The 17,387-nt window shown below is 44.9% G+C and overlaps 2 protein-coding genes across 3 annotated transcripts in view; one reads left to right on the top strand and one right to left on the bottom strand.

Moving 5' to 3' along the window:
- GMPS (guanine monophosphate synthase) overlaps positions 1–13,281 on the bottom strand; it is a 59,619-nt gene extending 46,338 nt beyond the window's left edge. Inside the window, exons 1-2 of one of the 2 annotated variants that reach the window (XM_059686870.1) lie at positions 13,048–13,281; positions 3,627–3,808 (exon numbers count right to left, since the gene is read on the bottom strand). In XM_059686870.1, the coding sequence (XP_059542853.1) occupies positions 3,627–3,808; positions 13,048–13,074 (209 nt within the window). In that variant the 5' untranslated portion in view covers positions 13,075–13,281. Of the gene's footprint in view, positions 1–3,626; positions 3,809–11,882; positions 11,967–13,047 lie in introns of those variants that run through there. The other variant, XM_059686869.1, reaches the window with a different exon arrangement.
- A 1,571-nt stretch (positions 13,282–14,852) lies between these two features.
- LOC132229216 (large ribosomal subunit protein P1-like) lies at positions 14,853–15,369 on the top strand. Its single transcript, XM_059685964.1, has one exon. It carries the CDS (start codon positions 14,992–14,994, stop codon positions 15,310–15,312), a length of 321 nt encoding a protein of 106 aa, XP_059541947.1. The 5' UTR covers positions 14,853–14,991; the 3' UTR covers positions 15,313–15,369.
- Positions 15,370–17,387: the final 2,018 nt, after the last annotated feature.

The raw sequence follows: 17,387 nt of genomic DNA, 5'->3' as shown, positions 1-17,387 counted from the left end.
AGTTTCCTCAAAAAAACTAAAAATGAAACTCCCATTTGACCCAGTGATCCCACTTCTAGGAATATATCCCAAGAAACCAGAAACACCAATCAGAAAGGATATATGCACCCCTATGTTCATAGCGGCACAATTTACAACAGCTAAGATTTGAAAACAGCCTAAGTGCCCATCAGCAGATGAATGGATGAAAAAACTGTGGCACATCTACACAATGGAATACTACACTGCTGTAAAAGGGAAGGAACTCCTACCATTTGCAACAGCATGGATGGACCTGGAGAGCATTATGCTAAGCAAAGTAAGCCAGTCAGAGAAAGATAAATATCACATGATCTCACTTATTTGTGGAATATAATGAACAACATAAACTGATGAACAAAAGCAGATCTAGAGACACAGAAGCATCAATCAGACTGTCAAACCTCAGAGGGAAAGTAGGGGAGGGTGGGGGTAAGGGGGAGAGATCAACCAAAGGACTTGTATGCATGCATATAAGCATAACCAATGCACAGACACCAGGGGTGTGAGGGCATGAGCAGGGGTGGGGGGGGGGGGCAATGGGGGGATAAGGACACATATGTAATACCTTAATCAATAAAGAAACTAAAAAATTTTTTTTTTTTTAAAAAGATAGCTGTTTTAACCTGCATCTGAAGACTAGTACAGAGTTAAGTAAACCTGCCTTTTCAGATTTCCAATTCAGTATAATTCAGAAACAAGAATCACAGGATAATGTATACATGTCTATGAGGTCTTTACATGTGAATTTTTTGCGCTTAAAATAGTTGTTGTAAGAAAAAATTAATTTTTTGCCGAAACCGGTTTGGCTCAGTGGATAGAACGTCGGCCTGCGGACTGAAAGGTCCCAGTTTCGATTCCGGTCAAGGGCATGTAACTGGGTTGCGGGCACATCCCCAGTAGGAGATGTGCAGGAGGCAGCTGATCGATGTTTCTCTCTCATCGATGTTTCTAACTCTCTATCTCTCTCCCTTCCTCTCTGTAAGAAATCAATAAAATATATTTTTTTAAAAAATTATTTTTTGAAAAAAACATAGCATTAACATTTAAGAGCCAATTAAGGATATAAACTGCAGTTGCTTACTTCTAGATAAGAGTATTAGCTTAATGCAAGGGTGGGGAACCTTTCTTCTGCCAAGGGCCATTTGGATATTTCTAACATCATTTATGAGCCATACAAAATTATCAACTTAAAAATTAGCCTGCTATATTTGGTTAACTCACCCCTAATGCGTTGGCAGGGCCAGACTAAATGATTTTTCAGGCCTTATATGGCCCAGCCAGACATTTCCCAACTCTTTAATGAGAAAAGGCATAGAATTAACCAGAAATACCTGTTAAAGGAAGAAACATATTGTGTGTGTGTGTGTGTTTGCTGTCATTTGGACTAGTTCTAAGAGTACAGGCTGTGGAATTAGCCCTTATATAAGACTTAAGAAATCTTCATCTTATAGAAATTAGTTTCTTGGCATAGGAAGCAAAATTCTGTGCACAGAATTCTTCTCATTTAAGTATTCTAGCCAATGTATATAGTCCTTTGATGAAATACTCTGGGATTAATGAATGAATGACAACAATAGCCTTACATAGTCTAACCCAGTAATCTTATAAAACACTAGAGGCCCAGTGCACAAATTCATGCATGGGTAGGGCCAGGGGAGGGACCACAGGCGGTTGGCAGGCCGACCCCGCCCCCTGGACAAACCCCCAGTCAAGGGGAGGACAATTTGCATATTAGCCTTTTATTATATACGACTAGCGGACCGGTGTACAAAAATTTGTGCACTCCAGGGGAGGGGGGGGCGCAGGGAGGGGAGACCCTCAGCCCCGCCTGTGCCCTCTCGTAGTCTGGGACCCCTCAGGGGATGACCACCTGCTGGCTGAGGCCCGCTCCCCGGGGGGGTTGGGCCTAAGATGGCAATCAGACATCCCTCTGGCAGCCCGGCAGCCCTCAGGGGATGTCCACTTGCCAGCGAGGAGCAGGCCTAAACTGCAGTCGGACATCCTTAGCGCTGCTGAGGAGGCAGAAGAGGCTCCCACCACCACTGCTGTACTGGCAGCCATCAGCCTGGCTTGTGGCTGAGCAGAGCTCCTCCCATGTGAGAGCACACTGACCACCAGAGGGCAGCTCCTGCATTGAGCGTCTGCCCCCTGGTGGTCAGTGTGTGTCATAGTGTCCAGTCATTCCCAGTCCTTCCGCTGTTAGGGTCAGTTTGCATATTACCCTGTTACTATATAGGATAGAGGCCTGGTGCATGGGTGGGGGCCAGCTAGTTTGCCCTGAAGGGTGTCCCAGATCAGGGTGGGGGTCCCGCTTAGGTGCCTGGCCAGCCTGGATGAGGGGATGATGGCTGTTTACAGCTGGTCACACCCCCTTCAGGGTGGGGGTCCCACTTGGGTGCCTGGCCAGCCTGGATGAGGGGATGATGGCTGTTTGCAGCTGGTCGCACTCCCTTCAGGGTGGGGGTCCCGCTTGGGTGCCTGGCCAGCCTGGATGAGGGGATGATGGTTGTTTGCAGCTGGTCACACCCCCTTCAGGGTGGGGGTCCCCACTGGGGTGCCTGGTCAGTCTGGGTGAGGGGCTGAAGGCCGTTTTCAGGCTGGCAGGTGACTGAAGCTCCCAACCTCTCCTTTTTTTCTTTTTATTCTGGGATTTATTTACCTTCTATGGCTGTCACTGGAGCTGAGAGCCGGCTTTAGCTCTGAGGCTCGGCTCCAGCTCTAAGACCTTGGCTGCTGAAAGCAGGTATCTGGGCTTTGCTTAGCTTCTATAATTGAAACACTGTTGCAACTCAAGCTCTGAGGCCCGGCTGGCTGAAAGCAGGTTTCTGGGGTTTGTTTAGCTTCTATAATTGCAACGTTGTTTCTTAGAGTGCAGCTCAGAGGCCGGCAGCGGCAGGCGGGGAATCTTGGCTTCCTCCATCACTGGAGAAAGCAAGCCTCCTGTTCACTTCAGCTGCCTGGCTGCCGGCCGCCATCTTGATTGGCAGTTAATTTGCATATTGCCCTTATTAGCCAATGGGAAGCGTGAGGGAGGTATGGTTAATTACCATGTTGTCTATTATTAGATAGGATAAAACATCCAAATGTAAATCCTGCCCTAGCTGGTTTGGCTCAGTGAATAGAGCATCGGCCTGTGGACTGAAGGGTCCCAGGTTCAATTTCAGTCAAGGACACATGCCCGGTTGTGGACTCAATCCCCGGTAGAGGATGCGCAGAAGGCAGCCAATCAATGATTCTCTCTCATCATTGATGTTTCTCTCTCCTCTCTCCTCTCCTCTCCCCTCCCCTCCCCTCCCCTATCTTCCCTCCCCTCCCCTCCCCTCCTCTCCTCTCCCTTCCTCTCTGAAATCAATAAAAATATATTTTTTAAAAAAACAAAAATAATGCAAGTCCTCATGACTGTGCAATTAAAGTTAAGGTAATCTTTTTAACTGAAAAACTTAAATATTTCCTTTTTTTAAAATCAGAACCATGGGAAATTTCTTGTAAAACCAATCCATGTCATATATTCATTTAAAAAAAATGCAGTGCCCAAGCAACTTAATAATAAAATATCCTAAAATGTATGCTCAATATTCTCAGAAAAACATAAGAAAAAAGTGTACCGGAATCCATGCTCTTTTATAGCAAATGCTGGTGTTTCCAATGGGAAGAGTTCCGACTGCACAAACAGTTCCCTCACTCTTCGATCTATGACTTTCCCGTACTGAGCACCAGCATCCAGAATGACCACAGCTCCTTCATAGTGGTGGCAGCCATCCTTAATGTCTCCTCCAGCATTCTCCAGCTGCAAATATTAATACAAACGTCTTAATTATGAAAATTAAAGCTACTTTAAGAAACAGTTGTCACAGTCAACTCAAAAAAACACAGAAACAAAAACTGTTAACTTAGAACTTTCTAAGTTGCCAATTCAAAACACTTCTTTTAAAGTGAAGATTTTCATACATATCCATATACCAGCATACATAAACACTTTAATAAAAGCTACCCTTTACTGACTATATGATATAGTCACTTTATGTATAGTGCATCCTACATGTATTATCTAATAATATGGTAAGCATACAATCCAGTTGTGCCAAATATAGTCCTGATTTATGTCTGTTATATTGGCATTATTAATAATGCCTCTTTCAAATCTCAAAAGCATCCAATTGGACAATAAATTATATGATGACCCTACCTGGTACTCACGGCTTTCCTATGATGGATGTACTGATGAGAAACTGTAAAATTTGATGCCAGAGTATAAGCATGCCCAAACTCTCTTTATTAGGAAAATTATATATATGCATCTACAATAAAAATTTTAAAGGTTTTTTAAAAAATCTTATCTCTGTGTAGTATATTGACTTTTCTGGAAGGCAATCTGGCAAAACATAAAATTAACTCTGTGTGCTGAAATATTTTCCTGGAACTGGGTACAAAAGAATGCAAGTGTAGGTGGGTATGGATAAAACATGACTGCTTATGTACTGAAATCAGTCAGGTGATAGTGCCCTGGCCGAGTAACTTAGTTGGCTGGAGCATCATCCTGTACATTAAAAAGTTGTAGACTGGATTCCCAGTCAGGGCACATACCTAAACCTAGGTTGCGGGATAGATCCCCAGTAGGAGCACAGATGGGAAACAATCGCTGTTTCTCTCACACTTATGTCTCTCTCTTCCCCTTCCTCTCTCTCAAATCAATAAAAACATATCTTGGGTAAAGACTAAAAAAAAAAAAATGACTGATAGGTACATTCATTATAATCTAGTCTCTATGCTGTTCTGAATATCTGAACTTATGAAAAAGCTTTTTAAATGTGTATATACACTGGAAATCCACTTGGAGGAAGCATATACACTATGATTTCATTTTTAAATATATTGTGTAAAACACAATAGTGTATGTGTGCATGTATGAAAAAAAGTCTAAACAGATATACACCAAAGTATTAACAAAGGTTGTATCTGAGTGATAGCACTTTAGGCGATCTTAAATATTGCCCTCTATATTCTTTGGTATGTTCTACATGTATACAATAAACATATTTTGAGTTTTTCCCACCTCCAGTTGTAAAATTTGCACATTAAAAAAAGTGTAAGTTAGTCTTTTTGGCTCTTGTATAATCCTTTCTACACGTGAAAAAATAAATGCAGATTTCATAACACCACTAACACTTCTTTTATATATATATATATATATATATATATATATATATATATATATATATATTATTGATTTTTTTACAGAGAGGAAGGGAGAGAGATAGTTAGAAACATCAATGAGAGAGAAACATCGATCAGCTGCCTCCTGCACAACCCCTACTGGGGATGTGTTGGCAACCAAGGTACATGCCCTTGACTGGAATCAAACCTGGGACCCTTCAGTCTGCAGGCCGACGCTCTATCCACTGAGCCAAACTGGTTAGGCGCAGTGGTTCTCAACCTTCTGGCACTTTAAATACAGTTCCTCATGTTGTGACCCAACCATAAAATTATTTTCGTTGCTACTTCATAATTGTAATGTTGCTACTGTTCTGAATTGTAATGTAAATATCTGATATGCAGGATGGTCTTAGGCAACCCCTGTGAAGGGTCATTTGACCGCCAAAGGGGTCGCGACCCACAGGTTGAGAACCGCTGGGTTATGGCAACACCACTAACACTTCTGCTACAGCAATGAAAAAAGCAATGATCACAACCATCTATAGAGGAGGATTTGCAAAAGGCCAATCACAGGCCAGAAAGAATTACTCGGATCATAAATATGGTTTTAATTAGGAATACTGAGCAATGTAGAAAAATCAGGTCACAGAAAGAAGCAGTTTACAGAATATATTAGTGCAAGAAATACTAAAACTTTTTTCCTTCCAGACCTTTGCCTTCACACATCCAAACACTAACACACACACAATGCACTTTAAGGAATATATCTACAATCCCTTAATCTTAATCTATTTTTTTGGTAAAGAATAAACTATTTTTCTTTTATTGTCTAAAGTTTTACCTATATCTCCTTTTTTCCCAATTGATCCCCTCCCCCATCCTTTCCCAGCCCGGGCAAACCCCTACCACCCCACTGGAAAAAATAAAAGAAAGAAAGGAAGAAAGAAAAATAAAATAAAACCCTGCTTTGGATTCATTAATACTGTTGTTCTTTTCAATTAATCTATATGCATCTCAATACATATTTTTAAGTGAAGAAAAAAAAGAATAAAGTATTTTTGAAAGACCACTATGCCATTCAGTCTCATTATCACCTTCACGTTTTTCACCAAATCCAAGTTCAACCTGTTTGTTTTTTGCACATTACAGGCAGTTTTCACTTTGCATGATTCTGATATGCACAAATTTGTTATCATGTTTTATTCCAAGGTTTATTTAACTAAGATTAGCCCCAAAAAACATGGCTCAAATTTCATTAACATATCAACTGTGAGTAGATAGAGTACAAACTTCAATGCCAGTTCTTCAGTCCACAAATCATCACAAACGACAGATAAACAACTTTATCAGTGACCAATCACGTCCCTTCTTTCAAAGTCTGTTGGTAATTGGTCACTGTACAACAAACAGACAAAAGTATAAGTGGTTACCTTCTTGACACCTAGTGATAAATCCATATGACATTATAACATATGGATAATCCAAAGTGGAAACTTAACAACAAAGATGAAGGTGTAGCAAAAACATGAAAAGTGATATGCTAGAAGTGAAATCCTAATCCAATGTAAATGCAGTTACAGAAGAAATAGTTGGTTGTGGCAATGATGACATGGTTGCAGTTTGAGCACTTCTAGAATGTGCAGCCAGAGGAACTTAGCAAAAGCAAACTTATCAGCATCAATGAGAAAAGTCTCTGTGATGAAAAGGATGTCCCAGAGGAAGTGACTCCAGGAAAATACTTCAAATTAAAGTAATTCTTGGAGATATTTCATGACATTCAACATGCAAAGGGTATAGCATGTTGAAAGCCACCAAAGCATAGAAAAGATGCGAAGGGAAAGCCAACACTCATTCTTGATAATTTTTTTACAAAGAAACAGCAATTTTTAATGTTTCTAATGTTTTAAGTTATACTATACTAAATAGTAGTTTTACTATTTATTTCAATATAAATCCATACTTATCTTTTTTTAAGGGGTAACTAATGAAGGAAATACATCAGGGAAGAGGAACTAGAGAGAAGCACTGGTCATTACCTCTAGAGAGGTAGGCCTGGTGAGCCCAAGATGTGCTAGACAGGATACTGTACCTCACAGACAAATTGATAGAGGTTTTCTTATCAAATACCTAAAAATAGCTTTATGTGTTTGGTAACATTATTTTACAGCAATTAGAAAATTAAGTTATTAGAAATTCAACTTATTTTAGCACCTCCTTTTAGGATCAAGTGCCCCAGTTTAGATAGAGAATATATAATCACACTACTATTAACGAAACCCTTTATATTCCCTATCTATTCTAATAAAAGGGTAATATGCTAATTAGACCAGGAGACCTTCCGGACAAAGCCCTGGTGATGGGGCCAAGGCAGAGGCAGTTAGGGGCGATCAGGCCAGGAAGGGAGGGCATTTGAGGGTGATCAGGCTGGCAGGGGGGGGGGGGGCGGCATTTGGGAGGCAAGCAGGTGGGCAGGAGGGGCCAGTTGGGGGTGAGCAGGCTGGCAGAGGGGGGCAGTTGGGGTAAGCAGGCCAGCAGTGGGGGGGCAGTTGGGGGCGAGCAGGCTGATGGGGGAGGCAGTTGGGGGCCATCAGGCCAGCTGGGGGGTAGTTGGGGGTGAGCAGAGCAGGCCAGCAGAGGGGGGCAGTTGTGGGCGAGCAAGCCAGCAGGCAGAGTGGTTAGGGGCGATCCGGCAGGCCGGCACGTGAGCGATTAGGAGCCAGCGGTCCCAGATTGCCAGTGAAGATGTCCAAGGGGTCCCAGAATGGAGAGGGTGCAGGCCAGGCTGAGGGACAGCCCCCCGTGCACGAATTTCGCGCACCGGGCTACTAGTCACATTATAATGGACTCTGTCAGGCAACATGTAGACATAACTACATAAGCATTTCCTGGGTCCTCAAACCGAGAACCCAAAGCCATGACAAGGGTCCACCAACAAGCATATCAACTCATCTCACATTATTACTAAAGTAAACCTATTTTTGGAACCACTGTGATTCTTGAGCAAACACAAAAACATCTCTATTCCCCAATAAGCATGGAAAAAGAATGCTCTACACAACCCAGAATTATATATGCTATACAAAGATTCAAAATTCTATGAAACAATTACTTTTTATTTGTTGTTTCACAGTGTTTCAGAATTATGTATTAACCCAGAGGATTTCATTCATTTTGAGCATCTAAATAGAATTTAGGTTTGTAGGAATCATGAAAATAGTAAGTACCATAATGGAGGAAATTTTTATCACTGTGGATAGCAAACAATTATTTACTACATCCAACAGCATCTTTTGGAATATAATTCATTAAATGGCCTAAGAAAAAACACAGTAAGAAATATATTTGAACAGTATAGGACAAGCCTAAATATTTTTTAAATTTCTGAAAGACAATTATTTTCCTTAAGAGACAAGTTGGCCTACACTAAAGGCAAGGTCATCTGAAGCTCCTAGAGGAATTTCAAAACCTTTCAAGTCTAAGAACAGAAAACAATAAAAACCATAAACTATTCCTTTTGTCTGCAACAGCTCTTCCATTCTAGATTAATACCTTAACATAACAAAATCTGAAGCAGAGAAAACAAACAAACCATCTTTGACCTCTGAAAAAATGTACTATAGGATTATCAAATGACAATTAATTCTCAATACATCCCAGATAAAAATTCAGGTCTTCTTCCCATTCAAGTACAAAAACTTATACTTAAAGTGCCAAATTTAAATTTTTAACATCAATAAGTATTTATAAAACAACTTTAATCCAACTTTAATTTATAATAACCTAGTTAATATTTCAGTGAAGATGGTGGGGCAAGGCCCACTTCTACTCCAAGCAAGCAAGAGTCTGAAGTTTGCTCCTTTATGTTTTATAACAATAAGGAGTGGGAAACTTGACAAGTGGCCCAAAGACCATTAATCCTACTTTAATAAAACTGAAAAGTTATTACATCTAATGCTTGGCATACATTCTATTCATATACAACACTGAATTAGTTGTGAACATTTTTTTAAAAATGACTAACCCCTGGCTGGTTTGGCTCAGTGGATAGAGCGTCGGCCTGTAGACTAAAGGGTCCCGGGCTCAATTCTGATCAAGGGCACATGCCCGGGTTGCAGGCTCGATTCCCCAGTAAGGGGTGTGCAGAAGGCAGCCAATCAATGATTCTTGCCAGGAGCCGGTCCGTGCTTGCTGTTTCAAGGGACCTGGCATATATGGCATACTGTTCTTAATATGTTTGCTCACCTTCTTGGTGCTGTGTTTTAACCAAGGTCACCTCTCTGAGAAAGGTTGTTTCCCCAGGTAGGGATTTTCCCCTGAAGTTAGGGAGGGAATAAAACCTCTTAACTAAGTGCCAGGCAGGTAATTAATCACTTTAACTATGAACAATCATGCTTAAGCTACATAATCTTTACTCCCTGGAATGGAGATAAGAAACGCCCTAACCTTTGTAATAGAGATTGATAGGATTGAATCAACTGGTATAAATACAGATGTAACTAGACAGCAAGACACAGAACTCAGGAGACAGAACTTAGAAGAGAGCCAAGAAGACAGAACCTACACAGAACCTACAGACAGAAGAACTTCGCTGGAGAGAACATGGCAAAAGATCCTGGACTGAACCTGACTACAGAAATATGGCAAGAGAACCTGACTAGAACCTGGTGACCGAACCTGGCTGGAGATCTCAGACAGAACCTGGCTGGAGAACCTAGCGAGGGAACATGGCCACAGAACCTGGCTGGAGATCCAAAGCAGAACCTCTCTGGAGATCCAGACCAGAACTTGGCTGGAGATCCGGGCTAGAGATCCTGGCTAGGCTGCTGATCAACTGAACGCTATCTCCGTGTCATTCCTTCTTCGCCAACTCCGTCCACACCTTTGGGGACCCCTGGACCCGCTGGGGTTGGACCCCGGCAGATTCTCTCTCATCATTGATGTTTCTATCTCTCTCCCTCTCCCTTCCTCTCTGAAATCAATAAAAATATATTTTTTTAAAAAAGAATTACTGACTAGGCCTATGTTCTTGTTTACTTTAAGATCTTTAAATAACATTTGTTAAAGGAACAAAAATTTATCTTGAGTAGTTAACCAAAGTAGCCCTGAAAAAAACAAACAAACAAAAAAAACTAGGTTTTAAGTCCCAGCTGTTTTTTCAGCATATGAAGCTGGAACACATAAAGGTCCTTTCCAGCTCTCAAATAATACTCTAGATGGACAAAACTAATGAAAACAGTCCAAATGCTTTTACAGATTTTAGATCTCTCCTGAATTTCTATCATGTAAAAAAGTCATTCTAGAAATTCCTGATAAAAATTGAAATACACCAGAATAGGAATCAAAATCAGTTCTCTCCTCCCTTTATGAACTAGGATTTACACACAACTATTGGAGACACAACAGGTGTACAAAGTAAGCGTGGGTCCAGTATTTGTATTTTACTCCAGCGGGAGAGGTGGTCTAGTGGCAAGCTATGGAAAGAGGATGCCTACTCAGATTTTCAGGTGCATCTCTTAGAAATATGTTATTTCACTTACTTTATTACTCCTATTTCCCATACTTAAACATCTCTCCACTTGAAATGGTTCCTATGATCAATGACATATCGTGGCTTAATTGTTGCCCTCCCGCCCCCCGCCACTTAGGAGTATGTGACATAATCATGGATTTGATGAAATATGTTATTTCCCTGCATTGCTCCTCTTGAAAATGCTTCCAATTCAGTCCATATCTAATTGTTAGTACAGTTACACACACACACACACACACACACACACACACACACACACCTGATTGTTATAAAACATAAAGGAGCTTGAAATAAAAAAAGTTAATCAACAATTCACCTGATACTCTTTAAAATTCAAGTTGAAAAAAAAATAGCATCTAGGAAGAAAGTGTATATTCTATATTCCTGAGACAGATAAAGTAGTTTGGAAACTGAATCTTGAACTTTCTTCTGTTACTTAATTTTGTAAAAATGCTCTTCTCAAATCACCACATACCAGTGCTTTGCAAAATGAGGTTTGGGTCCTTCTAGTAACACCGTCATTTCCTCTACCAGGACAAAGCTGAATCTTGCCAATGAGTTGTAAGGCTCAAAATACAAGGGAAGAAAAATGCTCTAACTAGTGTACAGGAAAGAGCTGTACGCCGAGGTTTCGTTCTAAGGTCAGAGTGTCTTCATTCACCTATTTCATCCTGGGAAAGAGCTCTAGCGAGTCTGAGCGTCAGTTTCCTCAGTCTGAAAAGAGTATGTATCAGCTGCTGTACAACCTGACTCATCTGTTCAACCAACACTACCTGAATGCTTAACCAGATACTGTGCAAGCATTCACGGAGAGGACCCAGTAGTCACGCAGTGGTTCTCAACCTTCTGGCCCTTTAAATACAGTTCCTCATGTTGTGACCCAACCATAAAACTATTTTCGTTGCTACTTCATAACTGTAATGTTGCTACTGTTCTGAATCGTAATGTAAATATCTGATATGCAGGATGGTCTTAGGCGACCCCTGTGAAAGGGTCGTTCGACCGCCAAAGGGGTCGCGACCCACAGGTTGAGAACCGATGCCAGTGTGACACTCAGGCATCACCTCGGTCAGAGAACACAGCCCTGAGTAAAACAGTACCACCTGACATCCCCTCCCCGCCACCCCTACCCCCACCCCCACCCCCGTTCGCACCTGACCTTTAAAACTCCACACACCTGCCTGACATGAAATGGAGTGAGTCCTTCAAGCCAGGCCCCCAACAGCGGGCAGGAGAGGGGGCACATCTGCTCAGGGAAATCGCAGTTCCACACCACGCCGGTTCCCGCGGATGAACCTGACTCCGGGGGGGTCGGTGAGGGTTCCAGGCCAACTTACACCGTGACCCCGAAATGAAAGCCAAGGCGCTCGATTCGGGAGCGAGGCGCGTGAAGGTAGAGAAAAGTGAGCCGGGGGTGGCGAGCAGCGCCGCCGGGACCCAACGCGCTCTCCCCGCGCCGAGTTAGCAACTTTTCCCGTTGCCGGGACTCCCGGCTTCCCCTGCCTCCCGGCGTGGGGGTGGCGGCCCGCATCCCAGGGGCCGCTCCCCGCGGCGGGAGCCCGTCCGGCCGCCGGAGGAACCTGTACCATCCGGAGGGCGCCCGCGGGGCGGGGCGGGGCTGGAAACGCTCCATCGCTCGGAGGGTGGGGGAGGGGAGCGGGGTGCGCGACCCTCGGGCCACCCGTCGGCGTCGGACCCCGGGCGGGGGGAGGGGGGCAGCAGTCACACGGCTGCGCCGAGGGCTGGCCTCGCCGCCGGGGACCCCGAGGCTGGCTTGGGGGGCGGGATGGGCCCCACCGAGGGCAGGCGGGAAACGGGGTGGCGGGAAGACGAGGGGATGGCCCAGCTCGATCCCCGCACGCGAGGCCCGTGCGGGCCCCGGGATCGCCACAAAGGCCCCCATCCTCCTGAAGGGACGGGATGCGGGCTGAGGAAGCCACACACACACACACACACACACACACACACACACACACCCGCTCGCCTCCCTACCCCCACCCTCGGACCGCGCTCCGCGGACCGGCGCCCCACAGAGACGCGGGGAGGCCGGGGCCGGCGGTGCGGCCGCGAGGGACTAACGCCCTCCCCGACGCCCGAAGCCCAGCGGGCGCAGGAACCCCGACACGCAGACGAAATCAACAAAGCACCTGCCCCTCTCGAGGAGAAAGCACGCCACAGGCCCCGACCGGTGCCTCCCCGACGCGCCGCTGCCCCGGCCGCGGGGCTGTGCAAACGGGTTGGGGTGAGGGGGCGCAGAAGGGCCCCGCGGCGTAGCTTCGCGGCCCCTGAGTCTCGCCTTCGTCCGGAGGCGGCGAGGCGGGGACCCCACGCCAGAGACTGACCTTGGAGTCTCCGTTGCACAGAGCCATCGGGGCCGGGGCCGCGGCGGGCAGAGTAGGAGACGGGGCGGGAGAGGGCCGGCCGGGTGGACGCCACGGGCCGCGAAGGAGAGAAAGGCCTGGTGGATGAGCGGGCGGGCGCGGAGAGAAACTGGCCGCCGGCGAAGCGCTGGATCCGGCAGCGGCGGAGCGCGGGCCCCAGCGCCGCGGGAGATGAGACCGGCCGCGCACACGCTACCCCGCCTCCTGCTTCCGCCCCGGCCGGCCACTGGGAGGAGCCAGAGCCCGTTTGGCTGGGCCACCGAGTGGTGGGCAGCCCCCAACGCTCCGCGGCTAAAACAGCGGCTTCCAGAGGCGGGGCTTTCAGCGCTGGGCCCCTCCTCCGGGTCCGCAGGGCCGCCGAGGCCTGCGCTCCGGAGAATAAACCCGCCCAGTCTCCGGCCTGCCCGCCCACGGAGGCGGGGCCTGAGGTGCCTGGCTCCGCCCCCGTCGCTAAGCCCCGCCCCCTTGGAAAGGACCGCGCTTCGCCCGCCCCTGGGAGGAGGAGCCCGCGGCGCCCGGAAGGCTCCGCCCCTCCCGCCCTCGCACGGGGCAGCGGGCCCGCGGAGAAAGGGTCCGAGGCGCCCCGCTCCACCCCCGCCGTAAAGGCCCGCCCCCAAGCAAAACCCAAGCCGCCGCCACCTGGCTGTTCTCCCGCCTCCCTGCAGCCGCGGACCAATGCGAGACGCTGGCGCCGATGAGTTGGAGATTAGAGAGGTGGGCCCGGGTGCGCGACCTCATCTCAGGTTTGGGAACCTGAAGGAGGCCAGGGCTGCTCTGAGGAGTTTTCATGGTGACATCTCAAGGGATGTCAAAGTGTGATTGGATCACTTACGTCCCTCAAAAGTTCCACCACGCGGGTAGAATTTCCAAAAGGGAAGAGGTTTGGGAGAGGCTGGGCCAGGGGACTAGTCGTGAACTCAGTTTGCACAGCAAACAATGTTTTTATTCTGACTGCTTGTGGAGAGAACAGGTGGCAGACCTTCCAACGACTCTGACACCGTCAGGATGAGATGTTGTTATGAATGTGGTCACCTGAGAGGCTAACTTCGGGTTGGGTAATAAATAAAAACATTTGCTACCACATGATCTCACTCATTTATGGATAATAAAGACCATTTATAAACTGATGAACAAAAATAGATACAGAGGCAGAGCAGCATTGAACAGACTGTCAAACTACAGCGGGAAGGCGGGGAGGGTTGGGGGGAGGAGGACTTGTATGCATGCCATATAAGCATAACCAATGGACATAAGACACTGGGGGGTAGGGGAGGCCGGGGGAAGATCAAGGGGGTGGGGGGACATATGTAATAATCTTTGTAATACTTTAGGCAATAAAACAAAATTAAAAAAAAAAACAAAAAACACATTTGGAACGGCTTCCAGTTAGCAAACCTTTTTTTTTCTTTATTATTGAAAGTATTACATATGTCCCCTTTTTCCCCCTTGACCTCTCCACCCTGCCCGCGTCCCAGGCCCAGGCCTTCACCATCAAAGCTTCTGAATAGGTATTCAGTTATAGGAAACCAAATTTGCTGAGCTCATGCTGTGTCAGGCTCTAGTGCAGGTATTAAGGAGCCAAAGTGAGACAACCCTGACTTCCAGAAACGCATTTCATTCTACCCACCCCATGAAATTAGTGAGGTAGGATTGATGTTCTTACCCACTTTTAACTAATGAGGAACTGGAGGCTCAGGGAGATAATGTACCTCTTTGCTCTCCGTGTAGGATAATGGGTACCTGATCTGGGAAAGTTTAATAGTACAATATTTACGCCCTTTCCCCCGCTGCCGGTAAGGTGCTCGGTTCTTCCGAGGGAGCTAAGGCCGCGTTGGGGTGAGGCCCTCACTTCACCCGGCGACTAGCACCGCTCCCGGCAGCGCTCGCCCAGCACTCGCCCTCGCCATGGCCTCCGTCTCGGGGCTCGCCGGCATCTACTCGGCCCTGATCCTGCACGACGATGAGGTGACGGTGACGGAGGATAAGATCAACGCCCTCATTAAAGCAGCCGGTGTGAACGTTGAGCCTTTCTGGCTTGTTTGCAAAGGCTCTAGTCTCATCTGCAATGTAGGGGCTGGTGGACCTGCCCCTGCAGCTAGTGCTGCACCAGCAGGAGGTTCTGCCCCCTCCACTGCTGCTGCCCCAGCTGAGGAGAAGAAAGTGGAAGCAAAGAAAGAAGAATCTGAGGAGTCTGATGATAACATGGGCTTTGGTCTTTTTGACTAAACTGGCTCTTTTGTAACACGGCCAATAAAAGCTGACCTCTGTTAAAAAAAAAAAAAATAGTACAATATTTACAACAACAAAAAGCCCAAAACTCTAGTGGGCCTCTGACTCAACGAAAGCATTTCACTTAGCCATTTTTAAGCTGGGGGGAAAAAATGGATACTAGAATTTTCTAAGGCCATAGATACTGGATTCTCTTGGTAGGTCCGTATGAATAATCCAGAGAACAGTGTAGTAACCAATAATAACCAATATAGTCTAGTGGCCACTTACGTTTATGGCTAATACTGACATGTACCAGAATCCTAATATCTTATGTTCTCCTTCTGCACCTTTGGCTTCATTGACCCCCTTGCTCTTTCTTGAAACTGGATTTTCCTTACAATACAGCGTAGAGGTGCCTTTTCACTTCTGGAATTGTTCTTGGTCACCTTTTCTTGCCCTTCCTATATCTGTCCTACAGGAGAAGGCTAAAGTGTTGGTTTCTTCAGGATTTCCATTCCTAACCCTTTTCTCATCTTTCTCTTCACCTGGTTCCCTGGGGCATTTGTTTAAAAATATAGACCTGCTTAAAAATACCCTTAATAGCCGAGCTGGTTTGGCTCGGTGGATGGAGCCTCTGCCTGCGGACTGAAGGGTCCCAGGTTCGATTCCGGGTCAAGGGCATGTACCTTGGTTGTGGGCACATCCCCAGTAGGGGGCGTGCAGGAGGCAGCTGATCGATCTCTCTCATCAATGTTTCTAACTCTCTATCCCTCTCCCTTCTTCTCTGTAAAAAATCAATAAAATACATATTTTTTAAAAAATACCCTTAATAGACTCTATGTTTTCAAAGTTCTGTCCTGAGCTCCAGATCCATGTTACTTTACACATCCCCAGGCATATTTGGCCCCAAACTCAACAAGTCTAAAACAGAAGTTCCCAAATTTCTGTGCCAAATCTCACTGGCACTGTGATATTAGAAGGAAGAATTTAGTCTTTCACCCATAAACTACAGGTTTTCATATATGCCCTTTGTCAAATTGAGAAAGTTCCCTTTTATTCCAACTTTGCTTAGAATTTTTATCATGAATGAATATTGTAGAATACTTTGTGTCTATTGAGATAATCATATGGTTTTTATTTTTTCAAATTATTGTGGTAAATTACATTGATTTTTGAAATGTTAAATCAGCCCTGCATTCTTGGGATAAATTTAAAGTATATATTGGATTTGGTAAAATTTTGATTTTGAATTTTTGCATCTATGTTCATGAGGAATATCAGTTTGTAGTTGTATTGTAATATCTTTAGTTTTGGTATCTGGGTAATGCTGGCCTCAAAGAATAAGGTTGAGAGTTTTTGTAGAATTATTTCTAGAAGCATTCCTTAAATTTTGGGGGTAGACTTCACCAATAAGGCCATCTGAGCCTGAAGTTTTCTTTGTAATAAGGATATATATATATATATATATATATATATATATATATATATATATATATTGATTTCAGAGAGGAATGGAGAGAGAGAGAGAGAGAGAGAGAGAGAAACATCAATGATGAGAGAGAGTCATTGATCGGCTGTCTCCTGCACACTCCACATTGGGGATCGAGCCTGCAACCCCGGACATGTGCCCTGACCGAGAATCAAACCGTGACCTCCTAGTTCATAGGTTGATACTCAATCTCTGAGCCATGCCAGCTGGGCTGTAATAAGGTTTTTAACAACAAATTCCACTTTAAAAAATAGATATAGGGCTCTTTATATATGTGTGTGTGTATATACATATGTGTTCTTTAGGATATCTTTTTTTTAGCTTTGGCAATTTGTGTCTTTCAAGGAATTTCAGTTTCATCTAAGTTGTCAAATTCATAGGCATAATGTTATTCATAATATTTGCCTTTTATCTCTTTAATATATACATTCTGTAGTGATGTCAACTTCCTCATTCCTGATATTGGTAATTTGTGTTTTCTCTATTTTTTTCTCATCAGTATGGCCAGAAGTTTACCAATTTTATTGATTCTCAAAAAAAAAAAAAGCTCTTAGTTTCACTTATTTTCTCTATTGTTTTTCTGATTTCTATTACATTAATT

Source organism: Myotis daubentonii, chromosome 3 (assembly GCF_963259705.1).
Source record: "Myotis daubentonii chromosome 3, mMyoDau2.1, whole genome shotgun sequence".
Taxonomy (NCBI): Eukaryota; Metazoa; Chordata; class Mammalia; order Chiroptera; family Vespertilionidae; genus Myotis; species Myotis daubentonii.
Note: the sequence above shows the minus strand (reverse complement) of the source record. Positions and strands in the feature narration are given on the sequence as shown.